General features: G+C 36.8%; 4 protein-coding genes and 1 long non-coding RNA gene across 10 annotated transcripts; 3 read left to right on the plus strand and 2 right to left on the minus strand.

Moving 5' to 3' along the window:
• Positions 1–209: 209 nt before the first annotated feature.
• LOC104100473 (uncharacterized) lies at positions 210–13,486 on the minus strand. Its single transcript, XM_009607702.4, has 11 exons — positions 13,163–13,486; positions 5,456–5,650; positions 5,280–5,364; positions 4,885–4,960; positions 4,497–4,670; positions 4,174–4,276; positions 3,959–4,068; positions 3,005–3,094; positions 2,795–2,875; positions 1,812–2,651; positions 210–736 (listed from the first exon to the last, which is right to left on the minus strand). Exons 1-11 carry the CDS (start codon positions 13,449–13,451, stop codon positions 644–646), a joined length of 2,136 nt encoding a protein of 711 aa, XP_009605997.1. The 5' UTR covers positions 13,452–13,486; the 3' UTR covers positions 210–643.
• LOC138900966 (uncharacterized) lies at positions 3,044–5,650 on the plus strand. Its single transcript, XR_011412371.1, has 2 exons — positions 3,044–3,175; positions 3,705–5,650. It is a non-coding gene; the product is annotated as an uncharacterized lncRNA (long non-coding RNA).
• Positions 8,772–12,545, plus strand: LOC104100472 (uncharacterized). Its single transcript, XM_018772203.3, has 3 exons — positions 8,772–8,956; positions 9,686–10,012; positions 11,777–12,545. The coding sequence occupies exons 1-3, from the start codon at positions 8,915–8,917 to the stop codon at positions 12,275–12,277; spliced, it is 870 nt and encodes a 289-aa protein (XP_018627719.2). The 5' UTR covers positions 8,772–8,914; the 3' UTR covers positions 12,278–12,545.
• Positions 13,487–14,372: 886 nt separating the features above from the next.
• LOC104100474 (neutral/alkaline invertase 3, chloroplastic-like) lies at positions 14,373–21,023 on the plus strand. Of its 6 annotated transcripts, none has more exons than XM_009607705.4 (8): positions 14,373–14,610; positions 15,021–15,112; positions 15,262–15,955; positions 16,932–17,097; positions 17,184–17,395; positions 18,310–18,803; positions 18,903–18,951; positions 20,440–21,023. In XM_009607705.4, the coding sequence occupies exons 2-8, from the start codon at positions 15,048–15,050 to the stop codon at positions 20,764–20,766; spliced, it is 2,007 nt and encodes a 668-aa protein (XP_009606000.1). In that variant the 5' UTR covers positions 14,373–14,610; positions 15,021–15,047; the 3' UTR covers positions 20,767–21,023. The 6 variants fall into 6 exon arrangements, with proteins under 6 accessions (XP_009606000.1, XP_009606005.1, XP_070044223.1 ...); XM_070188122.1 differs by lacking the exon at positions 14,373–14,610 and adding an exon at positions 14,617–14,761; XM_009607710.4 differs by lacking the exon at positions 15,021–15,112 and having other exon boundaries at positions 14,376–14,610.
• Positions 21,024–21,545: 522 nt separating this feature from the next.
• LOC104100476 (uncharacterized) lies at positions 21,546–27,249 on the minus strand. The gene is made up of 5 exons (XM_009607711.4): positions 26,838–27,249; positions 26,033–26,168; positions 25,606–25,673; positions 25,432–25,518; positions 21,546–22,087 (listed from the first exon to the last, which is right to left on the minus strand). Exons 1-5 carry the CDS (start codon positions 27,204–27,206, stop codon positions 22,019–22,021), a joined length of 729 nt encoding a protein of 242 aa, XP_009606006.1. The 5' UTR covers positions 27,207–27,249; the 3' UTR covers positions 21,546–22,018.
• Positions 27,250–27,315: the final 66 nt, after the last annotated feature.

Genomic DNA, 27,315 nt, shown 5'->3' on the forward strand with positions numbered 1-27,315 from the left:
TATTAAGCTTGACTTTGCACAAGATTCAAAATTGGTTTATTCTCAGTTACGTTATTGCAATGCTATAGATTTCAAATGACACCTAACATAGCGACTTTGAAATAATCTTATGTTGCCATTGGTGCCTAGTGGTAACTTTACCTGAAACCCAGTTCTTCTATATTTGTTCTTAGTAACACCCAAAAGAAAGAAAGAAAAGAGACATAAGATGTCAGCCACGAGAATTGCAACAGATGTTAATTACTACACATCCAAATGTAGCTTTCTCGTTGACACAATTGCCACCTAAAAGGATTTGCAACATTTCATGTTCCTGTTGAGCTATTGTTATACAAGAAAATAGTTGCAAACAGCCTCTTGGCTATAATGTGCTCTAACGGGACTAAACCCTAAGCTCTAAACCCTAAGTTGGTCTTCATATCCTACCAATCCAAGAGAATCTCCACTGGAAGAGGATTCATAAAATTCTTGTGTCTATTCAAATGTCTGCATCTTAGACATGTGCATTGCACCCTAATTGAACAACGTCCAAAATTCAGATTACCTCTCCCCAGTAGAGAAGTTTCCCCTCTGGTACTGCAGAGGACCAGCTAAAATAATCATGACTCCCGAACAAGATCACATCGGTTACATTGTGAAACAACTAGAGGAATGAATTGTAACCTCCACCCAACGGTATTTTTGGCTTATACGTTGCTGATGCCACCAAGCAAGGACAGTGCTGGAAGCCCACACTCTGATAAAACAAAAGCAAAAGAAAATAATTAGTCCTTATTATCAGTTGATAGAGAAGATAAAAAACTGAGGGAGAAATAAGAAATTGACATCTCAAAAGCCAGCATGGAAAATGTGGGGAAAAAAGACCAAGTTTTTCAGGGATGGTTGTGATTGTAATTTACACCATTAATGCCCTCACAACTAGTTACCTACAGCCTTACTTTGGATTGGCAGTGAACCACAAGAACAGTAGTAAGCATAACATTCACAGATATAAGGTGATCCAAGAGATATGGTTAATGAGTAGTAAGCACACACGTTCCAGCACCAGTTGCAATGCATGTAAATCAGTCTAGTGAGCCGCTAGTGAAATATCGATGCATATACACACATACGTCTGAAACATTTGTATTACCGAATGTGGTGCTATTTCGGGTGAGACTTTGTCTGACACACATCATGGTAACTGATCAAGTGCGCTCAATCTTGAAAAGATCCAGAAAAAGGAAAGAGAGGGAAGACAAAGGGCCGCAGACTCGCAGAGTGTAAGAGGAGAAGGATCTTGTCCAGTGGTGGGTAGTTATATAACCAAAAAGTTCTGTGCTGTCATGCTCTTTGTCCTTGTTCAGTGATGCAGTTAAAGGATAAAACAAACCAAAACAAAACAGAATGAAACAGCGATAGAACATGGTTGGGTCATATGTAGAAGAAGCACAGAGCAGAGGATCAGTGCCTGAGAGGCAAGGCTGCGAGAACTGAACAGCCTAGACATTTCAGTAGGGTTCAAAGAAGAATATCTCCACTTTAATCTACTCCCCTTGGATCAACTATAAATCTTGGTCTAAACTGTTTTTCACCAGTCTCTATAATAAACTAAACCAAATGAGTAACTTGTTTGTGGTTGAACCAGCCTGTTCGTTTATCAGGTTCGTATCAGGTTCATATAATGATGACCTGGCAATCGTAGCCTCAAGCTTTAGGCTAAACAGAATTAAATGACAAAGAAAAGCTTATCAGGAAGGCTTGTTAGCAGTAGGAAAAATACTATCAGATTAGTATCACAAACGCAGATGTAAAAACAGGCATCGACTTACTGGTATGCTTAGCAACACCCCATCCACATTGACTAAGACAGGTAAAGCTCTTCTTGCTGCGACTGGAATGGACTTCAATAAGAGGAGAGCTCTTTCAGCTGATTTCTTTGTACAAGCAGAACACAAGTTTATGTTGCTCATTACTCGTGACTCCACAGAAAGGGAAAGTTCTTCATGAACACTGCAGCTATCCTCTCTCTTTGATAACGTCGCCAGATACAACCAATCAGCATCAACCATGTAACGGACACTGGCCAGCCGATCATAGCCAACGACACAAGAGTTGCAAAAGTTCCATTCTTCCCTGAAATCTTGGAATTGATTGGAGTTATTCGTGGAAAATGAAGTGCAAGCATTTTGCTTGCTCAGATTCCACTTCACTATAAATCTGTTCATGAAGTAGCCAACTTTTTCAGGACGGAGTACTTTGCTTGGAGCAGAAGCTGCATATTCTACTTTGTGCTCCACCTTATTTTCAAGCACAATATTAGTTTTAGACACGAAATTATTGCTTTCCTCTCTCTGTAGAGAAATAATGCTCTTGTAGGTAGATTCACTAAGAATGCCTTCCCTTTTGGCTTCAGCTAGAATGGAATCAGAAGATGTTAGGTCCAAAAATTGCATTGCTAGTGTACTTTGAGGGAACTGATCCGAGTATGACCTTCCATTTGCTACAATTTGCTTTACCTCATTTGAAATAGAGCAGTTTTTTCCTTCAGTCAAGTATGGATTTAGGAACTCTAGAGTCAAATCAGCATCAGTAGAGCGGCAAACCAATACTTGAGTGCCTCTGGAGCCGGGAGCAGGACAAAGGTAACAACCAGATGCAGTAACAGCAGTCTGCAAGGTGCCATAAGTAATAATATTCAACAATAGGGTATTGAAAATCATCAGTCTAACTTCAAGATAAAGGAAATTCTTGTCCACAATTGTTATATCTCATTTGTGTGCGCAAAAACTGAGTCAGATTGGATTATATTCACCTTGCATGGGGAAGTCCGAATGTAGTTTAACACTAATTTTGATGCTCTGCCTCTGACAGGTCTTTGCCTTTGTGAAACAAACTATCATACCAGAAACAAGAGGCATAAGTAGGTATGTATCATTAGATACAGGGTGAGAAAAGCTTTCTCCAACAAAATATTGTCTGAAAATAATTGATTAAAGAAAGTAAAAGCTAAAAGTGGCTGTACCTGCAACAACAAAGCAATAAACTTGGAGAGAACTATGTCCTTTAAATCTGAAGGCCTGAGGATTCCTAAATCAATCACTGCATACCCTTCCTGCTTTCCAGAAAATAAAAATTAGGGAGTAGAGGCAGAGAAAGAGAGAGAAAGAGAGAGGAACATCAGGTTATAGACAAGGTGCAGATATGCAGAGTGTTTCTCTTAACCAGATGAAAATCATTACGAAGGAAATATTAAACGGATAAGTCCTAGTCAAAATACCTTTCCCAACAGTACCAGTAACCATTGAAGGATTTCATTCCATGTTTCTCTTCTAAATGATTAGTTTATCTATTGATCCATCAATCTTTTCCATAATACTTCACTGAATGTCTGTTATTTAATTAAAGGATTTTAATAATTCACATTCTGAAAATAAGAAGTGCACACAGTTAATAACAGAATGCAAGGAGCATGCCTAGAACTATGACTTCTAAAATGCTCTGGGACTTGCTTTCAATAACCCCGGGGAAAAAATAGTAACATTTTAATTGGTCAATATGACGAACCATAAGTCCAAAGAAAGAAAACAGGAAATTACCAATCTCCCCCAGTCCAAGTAGGAAACTGTATACCTTAGTTTAATTCATTACTGCTTCCCTCTTGACTACCTACAAGAGAGCATTTGACACAGTAACCACAATATTCATTTTGCATTGAAAATAAGAAAATAAGGTTGAATAAAATGTTAGTGATTCTGTTTTGGACAGATAATGGACTGTGAAATGTGTATGTAAGGAAAATGGTGCTGAACTGCAAACTGACAACCAATATACCCAGAAAAAGGGCACGAAGTGAGAGCAAATGCAGATAGATGTCATTTCTCAAACAGGTAGTACACCTCCGAAGACTATCAAGTACCAATAGAGGGACAATGACATGTTAGTTATAATGCATTCCCAGCTAAATTCTAAAACTCACAGGCATGATGGTCACAGCTTGATGCAACAGGTTGGAACACATTTTGTCAACATGCGACCTTGTTCTCCGACAAGCAGCAATAAGTGCTTGCAATTCGGATCTGAAGATAGCTGCAGGAAAAAAAGATCAAAATACAGTAAATATAGGTCAGTTAACAAGGATTCTCTAAGATACTGGGTGCATAAATCAAGTCAAATGCACGAAAAACAACTCACGTGATGCCAGGTCAGTCAATGTCATACGAATTCTATTACGAGTAAATAATGCGCTTCTGTTTGTGGGATCTTCAACCCATTCTTGATTGGCACCTAGACATATCTGCAATACAAGGTAATGCAACTTTAGAAGCTTCCAATGAACTAGGAAAAGGAATAACCCACTCAATCTTTTCAGCAAAATGCAGCAGATGCAGTTTAATCATTTTAAGATCCTCATGAAACATTAACCTGAAAAATTCTACATACAGATTCAGAAAAAGCCATTCAGAGTTCAAAGACTACTATGAAAATCCTCCAAAACGCCAAATGAAAAAACTAACCTTATACATATCTTCTTTAGAGAACTCCAGCAGAGGTCTCACCAATAAAATTCCATCGCCACTCGCTTCAGCACTTAAATCTGGACATGTACAGAACAGCTGTGAAACAAATGCCATTCCGGCAAGTCCAAGCACACCACTATTACGAGATAACCTGAGAATGAATAGTTCCGCCTGTAAAGTACTCCTATTAGCGATTTCCAAGTCTACTGTGTTAAAATCTATAACGTTCAACTAACATTTGGATGAGGCAACATCAAATGTATTCAAATAACATTAGCATAACTCTTTTTCGATGTATTGACTTAAACAGATAGCATCTGATAAAGTGCTAATTCAGAAATATAAACATGCAAGGATACACAGAGTAGAAGCTGTAATGGCATACCTGGTCATCTGCATGGTGTGCAGTCATCAACACACCAATCTGATGCCGGATGCTAGCACTTTGGAGAATTTCATACCTGAACAAATGACAAGGGACAAATTATTTACTCACAATAATGACAAAATTATTTATTTATTTATTTTATAGCCCTGGTTTTTGCTCTTTTCGATATCTGTATATATGGCCTTAGCACAGCCTTTGTGCTACAATTATATAATAGGTTATCATTCTCAAAAAAATAGTGAACAAAATTATTTACTCACAATAATGATAAAATTGTTAACATCAGGATGAATGTAGATAACATATAGTCAATAAAGAAACCAGCATGCACAGATATGACAAGGCTCAGGAATAGCATTTAGCTGAAGAAAAATTGAAACTCTTGTAATCACCTCTTCTCGCGAGCTGCTTCTTGCAAGTGACCCTGCTTCGGCTTGCCTTCTGACCATTCACAGCAAGCAATCTCACATTTGATCCCTATACAAGGCCTACATTATATCTCTATTAAAAGGTGTTAAGCAATGCTATTAAATTCAAGACGAGAAAAAGAAGTTGAAGGAATATATACCCATGCTTGTGACTCGACGGTGAACAAGGTTGGCCTCATCTTTACTCTCAGCACGCAGTCCATGATCAACTACCACTGCCAAAAGCCCGTCAATGAACTCATTCTTTTGAGCAGCAATACCAAGGCTATTGGTTTTCCATGCAGCAGTTAACACACAGAGGGCCATGCTATCAGGGCCACCAGAGACTCCCAAAACTACAGAAAAGGTTGAAGAAAGCTCAGATCCATGGTCACGATAAGGTAATTAGTTGGAAATTGTTGAGTGGCACGTATTCAAAGTCTTCTTTAAGAAGTGTTAAGAGAATGATCTTTGGGTCTAACTCAATTCCAAAAGCTAGCTCATGAGGTGAGGATTGTCTAAGCATATAAGGAAACAATAAACCATATCCTCAATCAATGTGGAACTCTAGCACCTCCTGCCCACCCAATGCTGGATATTTTGGAGCATAGATAACATAACATGAGAGCCCACCATTTGGTAAACCAAGAATAGGGATAAGCCAGAACCGTGTAAAGAGAATGAATCTTAGGCCTAACGCAACCCAAATGCTAGCTTATGAGGTGAGGCTTTTTTTTTGATAAGGTAAATTGTATTAATCAAAAGGGAGAAAAAACTCCAGCATACAAGAAGTATACAAAAGAGTAGAGAATTTACATCAGAACATGATTCTCTACAAATGACATCCAATCTTCTACACAAGTATGGGCTATATGTGTGCACCAAAAAGCGATCAAAGATAAAAGACTATTCTCTTATGAGGTGAGGATTGTCCAAGCATATAAGGAAACAACAAACCATACCACTGTTGAATTATGTCACTATCTCATTTAAAAGCTTAAATTGTTAATGAAACCACACATTTATTGCATTAATTACGTCTTCACGCCTCCCATGTACGGCCCTGATTTTTTATTAGACATGCCCGTGAAAATTATTTTTGATAATAGATTCGTGAAAACTCTTTTTGATAATAGATGGCAATGAGACTCTGATACCATGTTGAACTTCTTCGTCATCTCATGTAAAATCTGTTAGAGAGGGTACATTTTTATTTACTTAATTATATCTTCAACACGCCCTTCAATGGAGGCTTGATTCTTTTGTGTGACTATAAATCATATGATTAAGGGTAAAATGAGAATTTTAAAGTTAAATTATTTTTAAATATAAAAAGGTGACATTTTTTCCGGACATACTAAAGGTGTGTTGGTAGGGAGGAAAACATTTTAATTATTTTTGATAATAGATACGTGAATTTTTTTTTTGATAATAGATGGCAATGAGACTCTGATACCATGTTGAACTTCTTAGTCATCTCATGTAAAATCTGTTAGAGAGGGTACATTTTTATTTACTTAATTATATCTTCAACACGATAAGGGTTTGATTTTTTTGTGTGACTATAAATCATATGATTAAGGGTAAAATGAGAATTTTAAAGTTAAATTATTTTTAAATATAAAAAGGTGACATTTTTTCGGACAGACTAAGCGTGTGTTTGGTAGGGAGGAAAATATTTTTCAATATTTTCCCATTTTCCCATGTTTGGTTGACATAAATAGTTTAGAAAATATTTTCCCTATCAACATATTTTTCTTTAATTGGGGGAAAATGTTTTTCCTAAAATTTTAAGGGAAAACATTTTCCTGAAAACAAAACGCGCGTCTCGCTTCTCTCCGATTTCTCTGTCTTCAGTCTCGGGTTTTAAGATCCTCCGCCATCACACCAATCTAGGGTTTTGGCGAAGCTTTACTCTGTTCTCCTCCGTTCGCCGCCGCGCTAATCTACCGTTTTCCGGCAACAACACGGTATTTTTCGTCGATGCTTTGCAATGTAGTTTTTTTCGTTTTTGGTTTTCTGTTGTTTCATCTTTATTTTCCTAAATGCTTTGTGATCTTTGATTGTGCTTTTGTGTTCTGATTTGTCGATCTCTCTACTTCTGGTAAACTATAGTAAATGTTAGAAGTTAAAAAAAATTTCCTCCATTTTTCTTCTTATATAACAACAACAACAACAACCCAGTATAATCCCACTAGTGGGGTCTGGGGAGGGCAGTGTGTACGCAGACCTTACCCCTACCCTGGGGTAGAGAGGCTGTTTCCGATAGACCCTCGGCTCCCTCTCTCCAAGAACTCCTCACCTTGCTCTTGGGGTGACTCGAACTCACAACCTCTTGGTTGGAAGTGGAGGGTGCTTACCACTAGAGCAACCCACTCCTTTTCTTCTTATGATTTCTAATAATAACAAAGAAAGGTTGCTCTATAGTGTGTAGAAAGATTAAAGTTTCTAATATGTAGTACCATTTTTAGCATCTGTTGCTCGTACTAATGGTACAAATGCAAATTGGCTTTGGTACTTCTTTTTTCTTGAAGAGTCAGTTACATACCTTTAATCCACTCTTTTCATATTTTGCAGTACTTTTTCTTCAGTGACAGCTTTAATCCCACATTAATCCTAATCTTCTCCGAATGATTGTATGATGTGTATTAAGTTGGTTGTAATTCTTTAGTTAACACCAATGAAAGTAAAGGATCTGTATGGACAGTATACTAGAAACGAAAAACCTACAGATTCTTATATCTTTGGGCTATTTGAGTGATTTACTAGTTCCAAGTTCGATTTCTTTTACGCTCTTTAATGTTTTTATCCATCCATTTTTATGAGTAGAAGTTCTAAAGTTGGGTTGCAACAGATGGATTCGATTGAGAACGACGAAGATGATGCAATAGTTGGAGCGGCAGCCACATCTATCTTAGCTGTTGGGCTGCAATTATTTTAGCCTACGAAAATCAAAGTAACATTCCTAGAGCACCTTATACCAATAAGGACCAAGAGAGGGAATTTTACATAAATAGTATTCTGAATGGAAGTAATGTTCATTGTGTAGGTCAGATAAGAATGAGCCAACCCGTATTTTTTGAATTGTGTAATGCTCTTAGAAGAAATAATTTCTTGAGATCAATCAAAAATATGTCTGTGCAAGAACAAGTACTAATTTTCTTAGAAATTGTTGGTTTTAATGAACGGTTTCGCAAGATAGGGTCGCATTTTTATAGGTCGCTTGAATCTATTCATCGATGCTTCCACACTGCACTTCAAGCAATTTTGAAGCTCTATCCAACCATTGTGAAATTATCGAATGATACTATCCAGTTGGAGATAAGGAACAACCATCCTTATTACCCTTGGTTTGCTGTGAGTAACATATTAAATATTAAGTTTTTAATTAATTTTGAACATCAGTATATATTATTAACTTTAGTTGTACATATAGGATTGTGTAAAAACAATAGATGGCACACATGTGCTTGCATCTGTTCCTATCGAACACCAAAATAGGTATCGTGGCCGCAAAGACACAACAACACAAAATGTCTTGGCTGCTGTCAGCTTTTATTTGAAGTTCACATATGTGCTTGCTGGTTGGGAAGGATCTGCTCATGACTCGCGCATATTAAATGATGCATTGGAGAGACCACGGGGGTTTCAAGTCCCCCAAGGTATCTTATTCAACCTAAAGTAGTTCATAAAAAGAAAAAAATAAATATGTATATTAATTAACTTTGATTTTGCTTTGTAGATAAATATTATATTTTGGATGCGGGATATGGCCTTTGTAAGGGGTTTATTCCTCCCTATCATGCAGTACGCTATCACTTACAACAGTATAGTGATTGTCCTCCCCAAAATGAGAAAGAATTGTTCAACCTCCGTCATGCATCATTGAGATCTGATGTTGAACGTGCTTTTGCTATTCTCAAGAGACGGTTTCGTGTGATTGATAATGAACCCTTTTGGGACTTTAAAACATAAGTGGATGTGGTGTTAGCATCATGCATTTTACATAATCACATAATCGATTTGGAGCCAAATGACCCAATAATAATACAAGAAGTAGACGGGCAACCATAAGTTCAAACACAAAATGCTCAAATTACTCACAGTTCTCAAGGGAGTCAAACCTATCAGACACCTAGAGAAAGACGTGAAGAAGCTAGGGAATGGTCATTAAAAAGAGATGATATTGCTCATGCCATGTTTACAAACTATGATCGGAGGAGGAATAGATGAATTTAGTCTATCAAGAAATAGATTTTTTATAGTCATCTTGGTTTTAATTGTTTGTGTTTCCATATACTCTTATGTATAGTGACTTTACATTCTGTATGATTCAGTTGTCTTATCTCTATTTATCTTAAATTTCATGTTTGGCATGTTTCCTATAACAGTTAACAATGGTAAAAAAAGGAGATAAACAGTTTAGGTGGTCAAAACCAATGCAATATTTGATGTTGGAGATCCTGGATGATGAAGTGAAACAAGGGAATAAATCAACTAATCAGTTTAAGGCCATCTCATTCAATCGTGTTTCGGATGCCATTAAGCAACAACTAGGAATGGAGGAGTGTACACCTAAGCATGTGGAGAATCATCTCAAAACACTAAGAAGTACATGGAATACAGTGCAAACTCTACTAAATAAAAGTGGTCTTGGATGGGATGATAGCTTGAAGATGATTACTGCCAGTCCTAGAGTTTATGCTTTACACGTTCAGGTAAAATGTTTTTATATATATACTTTCCTTATAGTTATTACATAGTTGTAGTAATAATTACTCTTTCTTCTGATAGTTTTCTCAGCTCTATAGGAAATGAAATTTGCTGTTGACTACACATACTACTACTTTAAGTAATTCTTATATTCTGTTAAGTTATTCGTGAATTTGTAATCCCAAAGTCATGGTATTACTTTCTCTTTATTGTGATACTAACAATTTCCAAAAGTCAAAAAGGCTTCTTGGGTTTATAGGCAGTATTTTTGCCCAAGGCTGAAGTATTTGTTGAATGACAATAACATTCATATTTTCTGTTCCAATGGATCTGAAGATCCCTATTCTCGAGCTCGAGTCATTGATTGTATTCCTTTAAGTGGCTCTTTCAAGATTGACATCCTGATTTATGAGCTTGTGATCTCTTGATGGTGTCTTTGTCTGGCTAATTTCAATTCAAGAATTTGAAATATTTGGTGCGCATTACTACTTACTAGGTAGATAACTTTCATGCTTGGCACTTGGTAGTGAGGTTTTGTGCAGGAAGTGCTCTATCTTTACTTTGATATCATTAAGTCATTCCGTATCCTTTTAAAGTAAATAATTGATGTTTAAGGAATCTAGGAATCTGTTTCTCTATGAAAGGGCAGGAAAAATCAAATCCAATCCAGAGCTGCTTCTACACACTGCTGCCTCTCTGGTGTATATATGGCATAATCAATTTGTCCATTTGTGTTTGTGATGATGGTGCCATTTAGAACCCTATCTGCAGTGTGTCTTATGTGAAAAGGCAATTTGTATCTAGTGTTACCCATCAAATTGCTAATGTTTCATGTATTTGCGCCTTCAGGAGGAGTTCGAGCAGTATGCTGAGAAAGCTAACACATTGCCTGAGAACACAACCAATGAGAACTTACTACTACTATTATTTTGTTTTATCCATTTTGTAATTTTTTCCTTTAATCTGCTAGTAACTTCTTGTTAGCTTGATAAGAATAAAGAGTAACATTATTAATCCTAATAAAGAGTAACATTATTAATCCTAATACATGTGTCTGTTTGTTGGGTCACATAGCCTTGCATTGGATTTGATTATTTTGTTACGTTAGAATTTACATTCTAAATTTGATGGATTGAAGTTTGGAGCTAGTCTTTCCTGTAGATTCTTTGTTTCCTTATGTTTCATTGGGCAATAAATACATGGTTTTTGTACAGGAACTTCTTGCTTGTAAGAATTTTATATATAAACACTTTTTTGCTCATATTAACAAGGCATTCAAGTGGCAAAGATTGAGTTACGATAGTCGTGGTTGGTCCTAAGGGTTGATCCTAAGGGTTGGCCCTAGACAGATTTCTCCATCATTAAAAAAGCCAAGGCGTTCACTTTTTCTTAGCTCTTCTGGAACTGCATTTGTTGTTGAGATATTATGGTATTAACAGTAGATAGTCGTGAGAGGAGTTTGAGTTGATTGTGATCACATACCAAGTTGATTGTGATGTCCCCTTGCGAAGTGGTATCAAGAATGATTTCTCTTGTCGGAAAGCACAACTATTCATGTTTATATTTAAAGGTAACAATTTTGGGGTTCTAAATTTATGGTGTCTGTCATCTTGGTTTTATACATTTTCCCTACCATGTGAAGTAGTACATTTACCTTGCTTGTCCTGTTTACTGTCTGTTTAGCTGGATTAGCTGCTATATTGGTGGTTGTCTGTTACTGTCTTGCTTGTCCCGTTTCTTATACTTTTTGCTTTGTCGTTGTATTATAGGCTCATCCTACTCATGAGAACTTCATTAACAAAAAGATTGAAATGTTTGAAGAAATGTCCCTCATGTGTGGGAATGATCGAGCTAGGGGTGATTGTGCTAAGTCGTTTGATGATATAGGCTTGGATTGTAGTTCGGAGAAAGGTAATGATAATGACATTGAAGGGCCATCAAAGGAAAAAGATGTGCAAGACGTAGTAAGTGAAACTTCTCAAGTCAAAGCAAGTCGTAAACGAAGTCGTTCTTCTGATGTGCAAGATGTGGTCGGTGATATATCAACAAAGCTTGGAGAAGTGGCAGCGGCAATCAGTAAGATAACTGATAGTCGATTAGATGTGACAAGATTGTACGAAGAAACTATGGCAACAGAAGGTTATGAAGAAGAGTTCTTAGGTGAAGCTTTTGATTATTTGGTGCAAAGTGATATGTTAGCTACAGCATTCATGGCAAAAAATCAGAATCTCTGCAAGGTTTGGCTGGAAAGATTCAAGCGACAACACTAAAATACACAAATGGGGTTGGAAGAACAAAGCTAGAATATGAAGCAATTGTTATAGGAAAATATTTTGTTGCTTGTCTAATATGGTCTGTGATACTTGTGTGATGTTTTTTCTCATGTCTACTTGCTTCTTGAGTACTCCTATATTGAGAATGGTTATTATGGAGTTGCTCATATTTCTTCTCTTTTATCTGTGTACAGACGTTTATCGTTGTTAGCCTGAATCTTATATGTTGCAAGAGATTATATAATAGAAATATTGTTTAGAGTAATTTTTTCTCATGTTGTAGATAGAATAATTTCTTTTTCATTTTAACAAAATGAGTATTTTCTTTTCATAATATAGAAAGAGTATTTTCTCTCATTTCAACAAAATGAGTACTTTCTTTTTGTGTTGTAGAAAGAGTACTTTCATTTTGTTTCAACAAGAAAAAATATTTTCTTTTCAGCTATAGAGCTCAAATTTCAACGTTCTTGTGTGAAAAAGTAAATAAGCATATTAGTTTTTTTGGGTTTATGTGAATATTTTAGAAGAATAATTGAATTTTTGAAGAAAAATGTAATTGTTGGAAGGGGGAGGAGAGCCTAGGAAACATGGGAATTGGGGGAGGGTGGGGGTGAGGAGAGTATGCTAAGAAAAGATTTTCTACTCTGTAACCAAATACTACAAAATATTTTTCGAAACAAGGTTTAAGGTCACCGACCAAACATGAGAAAATAAAGTGATAACACCATTGATTTTCCAGGAAAATATATTTTCAAGGATTCATACCAAACACACCCTAAAAGGAAAATGTATAAAGCTGCATTTTTTCCAACTTTAGCCTATTCTTTCTTAATAATACCCACGAAGTAAAAAGGGGAAGGAAGGGAGGGGAGCAAAACTGACCAATACGATGATGGGGTTTGAGACCAGCCATAGCCATACGTTTTGCAAATGTGTCTGAGTATGCTGACATGTCGATTGGTACATTTTCTTGGCGGTGAGTACTGCAACGGCTGCACAGAAAGCGAGAAGAAGAGGGAGTGGAAAGAGAGAAATGGAGGTGAGTCGTGGAAGATGAAGAAGGGTAATTTAGGAATTTTGTTAAGCGTGAAGCTTCAGAAATGGAAGTTAAGAGTAACTGTGAAGAGTTTTTAGTCTGTGGACAAACAAAGAAGCCTCGCGCCATTGACATAAGCTAAGCTTTGCGGTTGAGAGTTGAGAGTTGAGACGACAGGCCGAGAGGTACACTTGATAAAAATGAGGAAACGGTGTCGTTTTATTTTCCCCCCCTTTTTATTTATAATATTGTAACTTTTTTATCAGTTAGCAAATTTGAGAATTTATCGTTTCACATCAGGAAGTACTTTATAGAAATCTTGCAACCTAAAATATACTAAAGAATAGTGGATTATCATAGTCAATGCTACTACTCTACTAATATGAATATATTACATTTCTTAGACTTTTTAACTTTCGCCTTCTATTTATATGATTTTATTTGATTAAAGATGAAATACACTACTAAATTTAGTTATGTATATATCTTAGTAACAAAAAATATTAAAATTGTGATCGAAAAGTTAATTCGTAAAACAATATTACATCAATTTATGTAAAATAATGGAGTAAATAATATTCATGTAATGAGTTTTAACATTCTGTTCCATTTAAATGCAAAAAGTATGACATTATAAATTAGTTTGAAGGAAATGAAAAAAAAAAAGTAAATAGAAAAATGAAGAAACTAAAACATTATAAACCTCCATGAGATCCTATACCCCCCTCCCCCCCCCCCCCCAAACAGCTTTTTTTTAATCCCAACAACCTTTACCCTACCACTAGCCAACACATAATTGGTTTATCAAATGACCAATTGCATATCTAAAATATAAAGTTATAAACAAAAAATGTATTCTCCTTTTTTCTCAAATTTCACCAAACTATATAAGCCAAAAAAGATTATAGCTTTGTCAAGGAGACACTGGAAACAATTGTATGGTCCACAACAAAATTTGTCAATTGGCAACATTGATGTAATTCTCCTTCATTCATACTTCTAATGTTTTCAGTAGGATTTTCTCTTATTTATTGACACTAAAACCCAAAATTCTTGCAAATCGAAAATAATGTAAATGGTTATACGTGTCCTCTTGCTAATTGACGTGGGCTTCACGGTAAAATCAAACAAATAAACTATAAACTTCCCAGCTACTGGATTCACTGAAAAGGAGAACTAAGCCTCAAGATTTCCCCAGAAATTTCAGAAAACCCCAAGATATATTTCTGGAAGATTTTACCTTTAACCAATAAAGCAAACATCTTTATAATCATATTCCAATCTTGTAAACTAGGTAAGCAAATTCAACCCCTTTTTCTTGTCACCACATATCTTTGTATTAGTGCTCTCTTCTTTTCTCCTCCACCTTTCCCTTCTGAAAAATCACAGTGTTTATCTGACTGCTTCACTGAGCATGTTTAAGAATATCTCTTTAGTTTCCAAAGGTTAGATCTTTGAGAAAACTGTGATCTTTTCTTATGCTTATTGAAGTTTTCTTGGCTTTTAAACTGATATGATGGTTCCAGTTTTATCCATCATTTTGCTGAAATGTCCATTAAAAGGGGTCTTTGTGTTTAAGGGTATTGACCCTTTGCAGTTGTCACTCCGATTTTATTTAGAAAAGCAACAACTGTGACAGCAAGAATTGGTTTATATGTCTGTTTAGCTTGTTTAATTCTTGAACTTGCCAATTTGAATATATAGGTTCATGTTTTTTTAAGTGGTGTCTGGATGGCTAGCGTGCACCTCGACTATTCCACCGAGTACCGGCTACCTCTCACCAACATAGGTACCGGGTAATTTTGTCACCAATTTTAGGCAATTTATTGGTTCATGTTAAAGTTGTCCTTTTTCTGAATTAAATTATGCTATTTTATGCAAATGCACTGATTAAATCCAGAAGTTATTACTATAGTTGCAAAGCTGAAGGCATCATCAATTTCAGATTCTTACTAAAAATGGGGGCTTCAGAAGCAGCCCTTCACTTTTTATCCGGGGAGTTTTCATGTCAATTCCGAACAAGTTCAATCTTGGCGAAGTCGAGTTCTCTACTTTGCTATGAGCATTGTTTAAAAAGTAGAAATTTTGGGGACATGCGGTATCAGCAGATCAAGGGTTTAAGTAAGTGGAAAAAATGCTCAAGTTTAAATGCTTTTCGCGGCATACATAGTGTTTTTGGCGGAGAAAAGCTTCGTAGTCGCTCCAAATCATTGATCTGCAATTGCCAACAACCTGAAAGATTCAATGAGGCAATCATTAAGAATGGAAATGGGAGGTCAATTCACGCAATCAGTTCAAAAATTCCAAATCATGCTCAAGATGAACAGATGATTAAGCAGGAAAATGGAGCTCAGCTTTTCAGTAAAGGTTTGAAAACTGCTGCCACGGTTAATAGTGCTTTTCCTAGGACCAACACGGACTCTATTGAAGATGAAGCGTGGCATTTCTTGCGAGCAGCCATGGTTTATTACTGTGGCACCCCAGTTGGAACTATAGCTGCTAATGATCCAAGTGAAGCAACTATGCTAAACTATGATCAAGTATTTATACGTGATTTTATACCTTCTGGGATAGCGTTCCTACTAAAAGGAGAATATGATATCGTGAGGAATTTCATACTTCACACACTTCAGTTGCAGGTTTCAGCTTTACCTGTTTCATATTGGAACGTGTCGCTTTTGTCATATTTACTTGTTTATGGTGATTCAGGATGTGTGTTGCCTGTTACATAAAGACAATTTTGGCTCGTCCTGATCCCAAACTAGTCTCCTTACTATGGAAGATAGTGTCTCTACATTGCCAATTCTGCTGGCAAATTTCCTTCGGATTAAGCAATTATATGTAATATCTGCTGGTCTGCTGGCCATTTTATGCCCAAGTTAACTTTGTGAACTCATTATTTATGCTTTCCCTACTTACTGAGTTTTTGCAATTTTCCTTGTTCATGTATGTACCAATTACTCCTAACATGCATAATCTATCTTTAACTTCCATGGCGTTGCATGTTGTACGATTAGCTGCAATGAGATTGTAACAGCCCAGTTCACTAGTGATATTATCCGTTTTGGGCCTAGGCCTGCACGGCTTTAAAATGTGTCACTAGGATCTAAAGCCTATTTACTTATATACCCAACATCTCTCCCGTATTTTATCTATGTGGGATTCACCTAGGGTGTCACATACACCCCCTTTAGGGACTCAGCGTTCTCGCTGAGGTTTGCCCCACCATCGTTCAAGGTTGCACGCGGAGTGGCTCTGATATCATATGTAACAGCCCAACCCACTAGTGATATTATCCGCTTTGGGCCTAGGCCCGCACGGCTTTAAAACGCGTCACTAGGGTCTAAGGCATGTTTACTTATATACCCACCATATCTCCCGTGTTTTATCGATGTGAGATTCTCCTAGGATGTCACATAGATTTAGTAATTCCCTGAAATGTGGCCTTAGGTTGCCATTAGTTAGAAGTAGTTTTCCCATGTGATGTGTAAGAAAAATGCTATTGGACATGTGTGAGACTCATTAAGGAGATTCACTTTACTTAACTTGGTGAAGTTGAAAAAGTTTAGCTCTCATAAGTTTTTTGCCCTAAGCATCTCGTCCTATTCCAAACAGAGTTGGGAGAAAACAATGGATTGCTATAGTCCAGGTCAAGGACTGATGCCCGCCAGCTTCAAAGTGCGTACTGTTCCACTTGATAATGACGAATCTGCAACAGAAGATGTATTGGATCCAGACTTTGGTGAGGCAGCAATTGGTCGAGTTGCACCTGTTGATTCAGGTGACCTTTTGTAACTTTTGATGCATGTATTTTGTATAGAAAATTTAAGGTTATCTGAATATTTTTACTCTATTAATTAACTCCAGGATTGTGGTGGATTATACTGCTACGAGCATATGGGAAATGCTCTGGAGATCTTTCTCTTCAGGAGAGGGTTGATGTCCAAACTGGAATGAAGATGATCCTTAAGTTATGTCTTGCAGATGGTTTTGATATGTTTCCAACTTTGTTGGTGACCGATGGTTCTTGCATGATAGATCGCCGTATGGGAATCCATGGCCACCCTCTGGAAATTCAGGTCCTTCCTTTTTTTCTTGCCTGCAAGCAAGCTTGTCATTTGTGATATTTTTACCTCAGATATATTCTTTCTTCATTCTGATTTTTCTTTTAAAAAAAATTTATACTTTCCCCTGGAGTGATGGCTGAGTTTTACTTTTCTTCTCTTTATCCTCTCTTTCTCCCGGTAAATCTTACTTCTGTCATCTGAAGTTGCTTTACATACTTATCTGATGTCATTCATTCATTCTTTCGAGCTCAAATTAGTAGATGCGCCAGCCTCCTATCATGACTTTTCTTCTAGCTTACAGAGAGGATATCAGTTCTAATTGATGTATTGAACTCTAAAGTGCTGTTACCTTACTGTCTTCCTCCATAAGCTGTATGCTGCTATCTTGTTTTATCTTTTTCCTCTTTCTTGGGACTGGAAACATTGTTATTGACATTTTACCTGTCGGGCCTGACTGACCTCTCTGATTAATCATGTCAAAGACCTAACATCTAATTTTTTGCTATGATATGAGGATGATATTCACCTTCTAGTTTCTAAAAAGAAAGGTGTATGTTCTCTCTGATTACATATGCCATTGTAAGTGACCTCCCCAATATTTAATCTCTGTTAGTGGCACCATCATTTGAATGATCTCAGCAAAAAGTGCAGGTTTATCACCAGAAATAAATATCCAGATACAATTACCTTTATTGACAAATAGGCCAGAAGGAGACGAAAGGAATTGTCATATTATTCATGTTTATATACTCGTTACAGGTTCTAAGCTAATCATAATACATGGTCAATATCCCGTTAATAGGTTTTTTCTTGCTGTAACTACAGACATGCCTATTGGTTGTACATATGTTGGGTACATGTTACAAACTCTATTTTCAGTTTCATTGCTTCTTCCAGCTATGTGCGTGATGTTTCATGGTTTGCAGGCGTTATATTATTCAGCCTTACTTTGCGCACGAGAGATGCTTGCTCCAGAGGAGGTATCAACAGACCTTGTTAGGGCACTTAACAATCGTCTGCTTGCATTGTCATTTCATATCAGGGAATACTACTGGATCGATGTGAAAAAATTGAACGAGATTTATAGATACAAAACAGAGGAATATTCATATGATGCGATCAACAAGTTCAATATATATCCAGATCAAATTCCTCCCTGGCTGGTGGAATGGATGCCTAGTAAAGGAGGCTATCTTATTGGAAACTTGCAGCCAGCTCACATGGATTTCCGGTTCTTTGCACTTGGGAACTTATGGTCCATTGTAAGCAGTCTTGCTACTATAGATCAGTCACATGCTATTTTAGATCTTATTGAAGCAAAATGGGAAGACTTAGTAGCTGATATGCCACTGAAGATATGTTATCCTGCTCTTGAGGGCCAGGAATGGCGCATTATTACCGGCGGTGATCCAAAAAACACGTAATGCCTTATTTTCTTTTCTATTTATTTTGTGCATATTGTTTTCTATCCTCGTTGTAATTTTCCTCGCTTATACTTTTTCTTATACTCGTGGTGCAGGCCTTGGTCTTACCATAACGGAGGATCCTGGCCAACTTTGCTCTGGCAGGTAAGTTACCATTCTTCAGTATTCTTACCTCTGATTTCATGCTTTCAGCACTTATAGCTGCCATCACTTCCTATCTGAGAAAGAAGGGGACTAAATTTTGAGAAGTTCCCTTCAGAAATGATTGTGATTGACCAAATGCTGTTCACTTCAAACCCATGTGATAGGCAGATGTTTAGTCTATTGAATAACAGAGGTAATCATTGTTTAAAAGGAGAGGGTAGGGAGTGATTTACCTATCATGGGGCAGTATTAGTCTTAAGGCAGGGGGTTTAACTCCATGAATTTTTTTGGTATTTAATAATAAATTAAAACTGATTTTGCAAAAATAGGAAATACATCAAAAATATCATACAAAATTCAAAATTGTACGAAACCTAAGTTAAATATCTGAATCTAACAACATACATTCAATACATACATCATAGTACGTCACAAGATCTTACATAATCTTGTTAAAATATATTATACACACATGCATGTATGTGTCTGTGTGCGTATAAATATCTATGTAATATAATATATGTACATATAAAGTTAAATATGTATGTACGTACGTACGTATGTATGTATAAATATTAGTACGTACGTACGTATGTATAAATATTATATGTATGTAACTGTACAAATATGTGTGTGGGGTCAAATATTTACTAAAAAAATTTAAGAGAGAAAATTGATATGGGCGCATGGGGCACAGAGGCGGACCTAGCAGACCTATGTTATCAAGAGAGGGGTCACCGGCATCAGGAAAGTTCGGCAAAATTTCTACGAATACATGTATATGTTTTTAGAAAATACTGATATATTAGTAGTGACACCCTATATACAAAACAGATTTCCTTCAAATCCTGAGTCCGACTCTGATGGGGCAGATGCCTCGATGCACGTGTAAAAGGTGAATCCCTCCCCCGCCCCCTTGTTGAGGCAATAACATCATAGATATTTGCCCCGATGATTGCTTAGTAGTCCGTCAATTTATTCCGATTAACAGATTGACCACTATGAGTTTCACCCACAAATGTATGAGAGATGTTCACAAGCTTGATTTACTGCATTGTGTTGGAAGGAAAATTTAAAATTCAGGGTGACATATAATGCAGTAATTAAGGAAAAGTGTCTGTTCCGTTTGTTTACGGTTTAACTTTGAAGATGCCTTTACCTTAAACGCATAAGAAGAAACATAAATATTTGAAAACTGATTCCCTTTTTATTGCTGTCATGTCTTTTTGGATTATCTACTAAGAAATGTATCTTTAGCACTGAAGTCATGCTTTTTAACTGTGTGCAACACATGAGTTATACATGTGTTAGACGTAATATAAGAACTAGGCAAATTAGAAGTATATAACTGTAGCTGCAATAGTATTCTGTCATCTCATTTGAGCATTCACATAAATGTTTTTAACATATAGTAGAATCGAACATGGAAGAGATTCATCCGAACACAGTAAAGATGAGCTGATTATTTTATATGTGAACCGTTTTCAGTTGACTGTGGCATGCATAAAAATGAAGAGGCCAGAAATATCTGAAAAGGCAATTATGATTGCTGAGAGACGCTTAGCGAGAGACAGGTGGCCGGAATACTATGATACAAGGCGAGGAGGGTTCATCGGAAAACAGGCACGTCTCTTTCAGACGTGGACTATTGCAGGATATCTAGTGGCAAAGCAACTTATTGCCAATCCAGAAGCTGCAAAGATTTTAATCAATGTGGAGGATACAGAACTTCTAAGTGCCTTTTCAAGCATTCTGAGTTCAAACCCAAGGAGAAAACGTTCACGAAAAGGAGTTAAGCAGTCTTTCATCATATGAAAATTTTCTTTTTGTTAATTAAGCTTTTGTGTGATATTGGTCTAAGATGAGCTTAAATGTAACGATATGGTTAGTGAAGATTCATATATATCCGATCCCAACTCAGCTTGGGATTGAGACATAGTTTGTAAATGTGTCCTAAAGCGTTTGTATAGTTACTATAATGGAAAATTTGTGGCAACATGGCATATGAAGGTGCTGTCCTGTATCAACTTTCCCTCTGTAAATTCATCAAAATCCCAGCACATTGTATCTGATTTTCTTTTCCCATTTTCACTTCCCTGTCCCTGCTGGAGCAGTTATCTCCACAATAGTAACCGGGAACCTTTTTTTCTTTCTTTTCCGCGGCAGCAATCAGTAACATTTACCAATGGCAGATTACAGGGATTTTTAAGTATGCACTTGCACATGTATTATCTGATATTGAAATATTATTTGCAAGTCAATGTATGTTTTACAATTTTGTCCATTTTTTGAACTTTCACTTGAAATAGAGGATTTGAAATTGAAAAACTTGTTCGGGGAGTATTTGAAGTGGAATAAGGACCTCCCAACTGGCAAGTATGCTAGGGTGCTCAAGTTCAACCTAAACAAGTGTCATTAAGAACCCCTTTACCATAAAAATGCATGGTCAATCGTTAAACAAAAGAAGCATTTTGTCAAACTTCTCTCTCTTGACAAGAAAAAAAAGTTTCATATTGGAAGTGAAATGCAAGCACCAATTGCTAAAAAAAAATGCAAGCACCAAATTAACACCAGCACTTCATGGAAGTTGGGACTTGATAAAAATGCACATGACCATGGTATTTAGCTTGTATGCTCTGCTACAGTCAAGAAGATACATTTGCTCTTTTAATTTTGATGTAGTAGTTTTACAGCATGTCTATAGAACAAAATAGCATGCGCAAAAGACGAAAATTCTCTTGACCAAAGATCTGAAGCAGAATTGGCATGTGATAATGCATCATCTTTCCTACAAGACTTCTTCATGATCGAGCCAAGGGGAGAGGTGGGCAACAGGACAAAGTACATGAGTAGTGTCAAGATTCACCTCTGTATATTTGTACAGATCTTTGCTTGACCTAGTCATCTAAACAATAAACACAGAACATTGCATACCCAGAATACTGGAATCTGGCTTTACAAGTCCCTGTAGTTCAAACAATGAGCAAATAGTGCATACTATATGCTTTGAATAACCAACTGCCCAGTTGGCAGTAAGAATACTGGTGATAAAAATAAACCTATGAACCTAAATTTTGTTCTCAGCCACAATGCTTTCCAACAGTGAATCACAAGCATCTTCGAGCAGATCCAGTACCTGTGAGCAAGAAATGGCGGGGTTAAGCATTAGATGCTTGTTGCTGGCAGTGAGCATCAACCACAAGAACAATGGCTAACAAAAGCAAACTTTGCCCTATGTTGTTCGGACTCGATTGCGGGTTATCCCATCCGAGTGCATATCTAGAGGTCGAATCCTTCATAATCTAAAATTTTAAGATTCAGGGATGTGGATCCAGGTATGGATACGAGTGACGGAATTCGGCTAAAAATAATTTAAAATTCTAAAAATTGATCTATAAAAATATCCTAATTTATGAGAGATATTCTGTGGGAAACTTATAGGTTATGGAGTACAGTCAATAATATAATCTTTCAATTTGAGAATTTCTCAAGTTGTAGGCACTATACACTGCAGGCAGCAGCTAAAATTCAATCTTCATTTTTCATTGTTCCTCAAATTTGTCCATAGATTGTGGTCAAAGTACCAGATCTCGATCGACCACACCTGGTACGAATCCCACACCCTTACTAGTACCAGTGTCGTGTCGACATGGGTTTGGATGCTAAAATGAAGAGTCCCCAGCAACATAGACTATGTCGACACATAATATAAAGGCAGTAGCAACAAAACACCATAATATTAAATTAATAGGGTCTTTTAAGAGCTTCAGAAGTGTCCACTTGCAGAAATTCTTATCACTGCAAAGGAGCTTTTGCTTTTAAAGAAAAGGCTTTCCTGGCCAGGAGCGGTTGTAGAGTCGATGCCCTGGGTTCATCCGAACCCAGTGCTTTCGGCGCGGAGCATAAATTCATATATAAAAAATCATCAAAATTGCAAGAAATGGTATGTCTGAACCCAAATAATGTTTAAAGTACAATAGGTTCAATGCTAAGAATGCTAAGAACTGGAAAGGGAAATTGGTGTTTACCCTTGGATATGTACTGTTTCTTGGTAATTAATAGACAAATCTTTAATTGCCAAAAAAAAAAAATGGAACCTTAAAGATTGAACCCATAGATTTTAAATTCTGGATCCGCCTATTTTCCTGTCACTTTCTCTAGAAATCATTCAACAGGAAGAAAAGAAAATTGTTCCCGGCTTATTGAGAAGACCTTGGGAAACTACAATCGTATCTAAATTTCCTTTTCAATTCTTTTCACAAATTCAAGGACTTCGCAAAAGTTCGCCAAAATACCTCCTTGGATTTTTCCTAACCAAATATTTCAAAATGATTCTTGTCAATAGCGTATATTTTAGGACTCTATTGTCCTGTATTCTATCTTGAAGACACCTATAAGCAACTAAGGCTTATGAAAATGGGATGACAAAACAAGCATCAGGACGCATATGTAGGACTTATTTCATAATACATGTAGGTTCTATGAAAAGCAAGAAGAGAAATGAGGTATGATCTGACAGAGGAAAAAGTCCTACTTTAGATTTTAAAACATGGAGGGTGGAATCCGAGGGGTTTGCTCACATGGTTAACGGTTGGTGGGACTTGTTTGTAGATAGGAGAGTCCTGATAATGTTTTGGCTAGGACACTGAAGCTACTAAGTTAAAACTGAGGAGCAAAACACTAATTCCTTTTGGATGCCCTGAGAAGAAGATTACACATTTGCTGAATAAAATAATGGTTTTGGTAATATCAGGAGGAAACGGATATATCAAACTGAGAAATGGCAGAGAAAGTTGATGCTGCTATGGAGCTAAAAGAAGTGGAAAAGCTGGAAAAGATATCCTGGAGATAAAAGTCTCGAGTCTTGTGCTGAAGTCTGCTGATAAAAAAAAACTAAATTCTTTTAAAAATGGCAAACGATCATAGCAGGCATAATCAGATTGACATATTAAAAATTGTTACGAAATTAAACAAAAGAACAACAATAGTAGAAGAAGTGCAAGACTATTGAGAGGGATATACAAGTTTCTTGATTTCATTCGAGCGTATATAACATAAACTTCAGTGCCTCCGATTGTAGACCTTCCATCGTAAGGTGCAAAGTTCATGTGGACCAGGGTGGACGAATCAAGGTCAGTGTTATCAAAAGCGAAAAGCGCAAAAAAGTTCTAAGGTCTGTTGGGCTTTAAGCGCAAAACGCAAATAGAGCATGGGCTTTAACGGAGAAAGACGCAAATGGAGAAAAACTACAAATATATATGTGTAGTCCAAGACTAATATATTAAATAAGCATGAATACCAAATATATGGATAAATAAATTGAAGAAAATTCACGATAAAGTGAAATATCAATTGTTTAGTGTCGCCTCTTCAGGATTACGCTCATTGGCAAGGAAAAGTATGACTTAGAGCCTCAATGACAAAACTAAAGTGCCCGCTAAGCGAGGTGAAGCGCTCAACATGTTTTGAGCCTCACTTCAGGGCTTAAGCGCGCCTTTGATAACACCGATCAAGGTCAAAATCAGGATGACAGATTCTTGGTTCCCACCACTTAGGAGGAGATGGTGCCAAACATGGTTCAAGTACCTTTCCTCAGATTTGTTTCAGACCAATAATCCATCATTTTAGACTCTACCAAAATGAGAAGAACACAGTCTCCTTTCACGTTTGACACGTAGTTGAAAGAGGGGTTTTGGAGGTAGGAAGTCACAGTGGTGAGGAAGTTATCAGTCACTGGAGTCATTTCGTCTACCAAACAAACTGAAGCTCTTAAAAGGGAATGGAACAAGGAGGTGTTCGGGAGGGTTGATGTCAGGATAAGGGAGTTAATGAATGAATTCACGGGATAGTTAGCTACACGGGATATAACTCAAGAGACATTCTTTAGTTTCTTTCTTCTCCGTGCAGCCTAAGCTATTAAGATGAAAGGTAATATGAGGTGAGAAGCTAGATAAATTGCTTTTGCATTGGGTATTAATGCATGTGCAGATAAGTATTGTGTGCATATTTCAAATAGCACTAGTTTTTCGAGAATAGTCTTCTACCATAAGAAAATGACAGCAGGCTGTATTATAGATAACACATAAACTAAGTATAGTAGGTCAGGCTCATAATTTAGGAAAACACAAAAACTTAAGTTTTCTCTTCATTCTCCTAAAGCGTTGAGAACAAACTCAATGATGTCTCCTGTTTATTATCCATTCTTTCCATGAAAATGTAGTTAACAATTGTGTTTATTATCCATGATTCATTTTTGCTGCTGCATTGTTTGAGGTATAAATTGGCATAGTCTTGTGAATTAACTTCCTAATTCAAGCCAATAGAACATAACCTTCTATGTTAGATATCATAATGCTCCAAAAGTTAACAAAATAAGCACTAGTGAGTTTCTCCTGTATAGCCATCTAAAATGTGAAAATCAGGCAGCTTTTGGGTTATTTCTCATGCCTTAACAAGAAAAGACGGATTATCAAACATTACCTTCTCAAAACCTTGAGCTCCACCATAGTAAGGGTCTGGAACTTCAGTTTCTTCATGCTTCTTACAATAGGAACACATCAAGCGAACCTGAACGTTAAATGCACTTTGAGGACAACAGACTTAAGAATTGCACTTGATAACGAATACCAGCGTAAGATCTATATATTAGCAAACCTTTTCAGGTGCATCAGCTGGTAATGTCTCTCTATGGATCCACCTCTCCAAAGCTCCAAGTATATCAGCTATGAGGGGAAAAATATCAGTTCTTGATACAGTACATATGTTCAAATAATCAACATTATCACAAGAAGTTGTGTAGCTTAACATAAAGGGGTCGTTTGGTATGTGGACTAAATTATCCCGGGATTATACCCCACCTGGAAGGTGGAATAATATAATCCCCAAGTTTGATGGGATAAGGTGGGATATAACTTATACCGTCAACCAAACATGGTATAAATTTAATCTCACACCTTATCCTCCTTATCCCGCGTACCAAACAACCCCAAAGGGTAGAACAAAGCATGAAAAGAACCAATAAGAAAGAAAAGCTAAAAAATAAATCTCCAAGAATTTGACATAGGATTGTGCAAAAACCTACCTTTGTTTTGCTCATCCATAGCAAGAATGAGATCAAAATCTTTGAAATCAGAAGGCCTAATTGGCCTAGATATAGAAGTTATCGCAATTCCACGCCTTTTAGCAGCAGCCCTCATTCTTGGGTCAGCTTCATTTCCCTTAAAAAACAAGAACAGAATAAACAAAATCAATTTCAAGAAAGCTTCAAAACCATAAAAACTTATAATTTTTACAGACACCCAATTGGCTATACCTCATGATAATTAATAGTACCAGCTCAATCAATCTAAAACATGATCAATTTCCAAGAAAGTTCCAAACTTTATTAGATTTTACAATTTTTACAGACACCCAATTGGCCAAACCTCATGATAATTAATAGTACTAGCTGAACCCTCAGGGTTGGCCTGGTAACAATTGACTTGAGCCTTGGGGTTTGCTCCCTTTCAAGGTCTCAAGTTCGAAACCCACTGGGTGCAAACAATTTCTGAGGGCCATCGGACTGGGTAAAACCTGAATTAACCGTGGTGCACTTGCGGAAAACTCCTTGCCGAGGGCTTGTGCACCCCGGGATTAGTCGGGGCTCAAAGAGACTCGGACACCCGGTGCAAATCAAAAAAAAATTAATAGTACTAGCTGAATCAATCTTAAACATGATCAATTCCAAGAAAGTTCCTAACTTTATAAACTTCTATAAATCTTAAAGACACCCAATTTGCTATACCTCAAGATAATTAATAGTACCAGCACAATCAATTTCAAGAAAGTTCCAAACTTTAAATTTTTAAAAAAATATACAAATTTCACAGACACCCAATTTGCAATACCTCATGGTAATTAATAGTACCAGCAGAATCAATCTTGAACTTGGAATCAAGTCCTCTTTTTTTGACCAAATCAGTAAAGACACCTTCAGCAGCTGGGCTTCTGCATATGTTACCAAGACACACAAAGAGGACAGAGAATGGTTTAGTCTGCTGTGAATTTGCTTCTGTGTTTGATTCTTGGGATGCCATTGAAGCTTTGATTATTAGTCTTTTATGGCTTTTTACAAGAGGGTCTGAGTTTTGAAGAAATGGGTATTTAGAAGGAAGACGAAAGGTTAGAAATGGGAATTTCAGAGAGTGAGAGTAGTGGTAGTTTGGTAATTTTGAGGTTGTTGGGATAGTCAGCGTAGTATACAATAAGGAACTCATCACTCAGCTCCTTGGATGTTTGCAATGGTGGTTGGTCTTGGACAAAAGTTCTGGTAACGTACGAATAAATAAAGCTAAAGATATTTGAGAAATGAGAAATTATTTTAAA

Source organism: Nicotiana tomentosiformis, chromosome 11 (genome assembly GCF_000390325.3).
Source record: "Nicotiana tomentosiformis chromosome 11, ASM39032v3, whole genome shotgun sequence".
Lineage (NCBI taxonomy): Eukaryota > Viridiplantae > Streptophyta > Magnoliopsida > Solanales > Solanaceae > Nicotiana > Nicotiana tomentosiformis.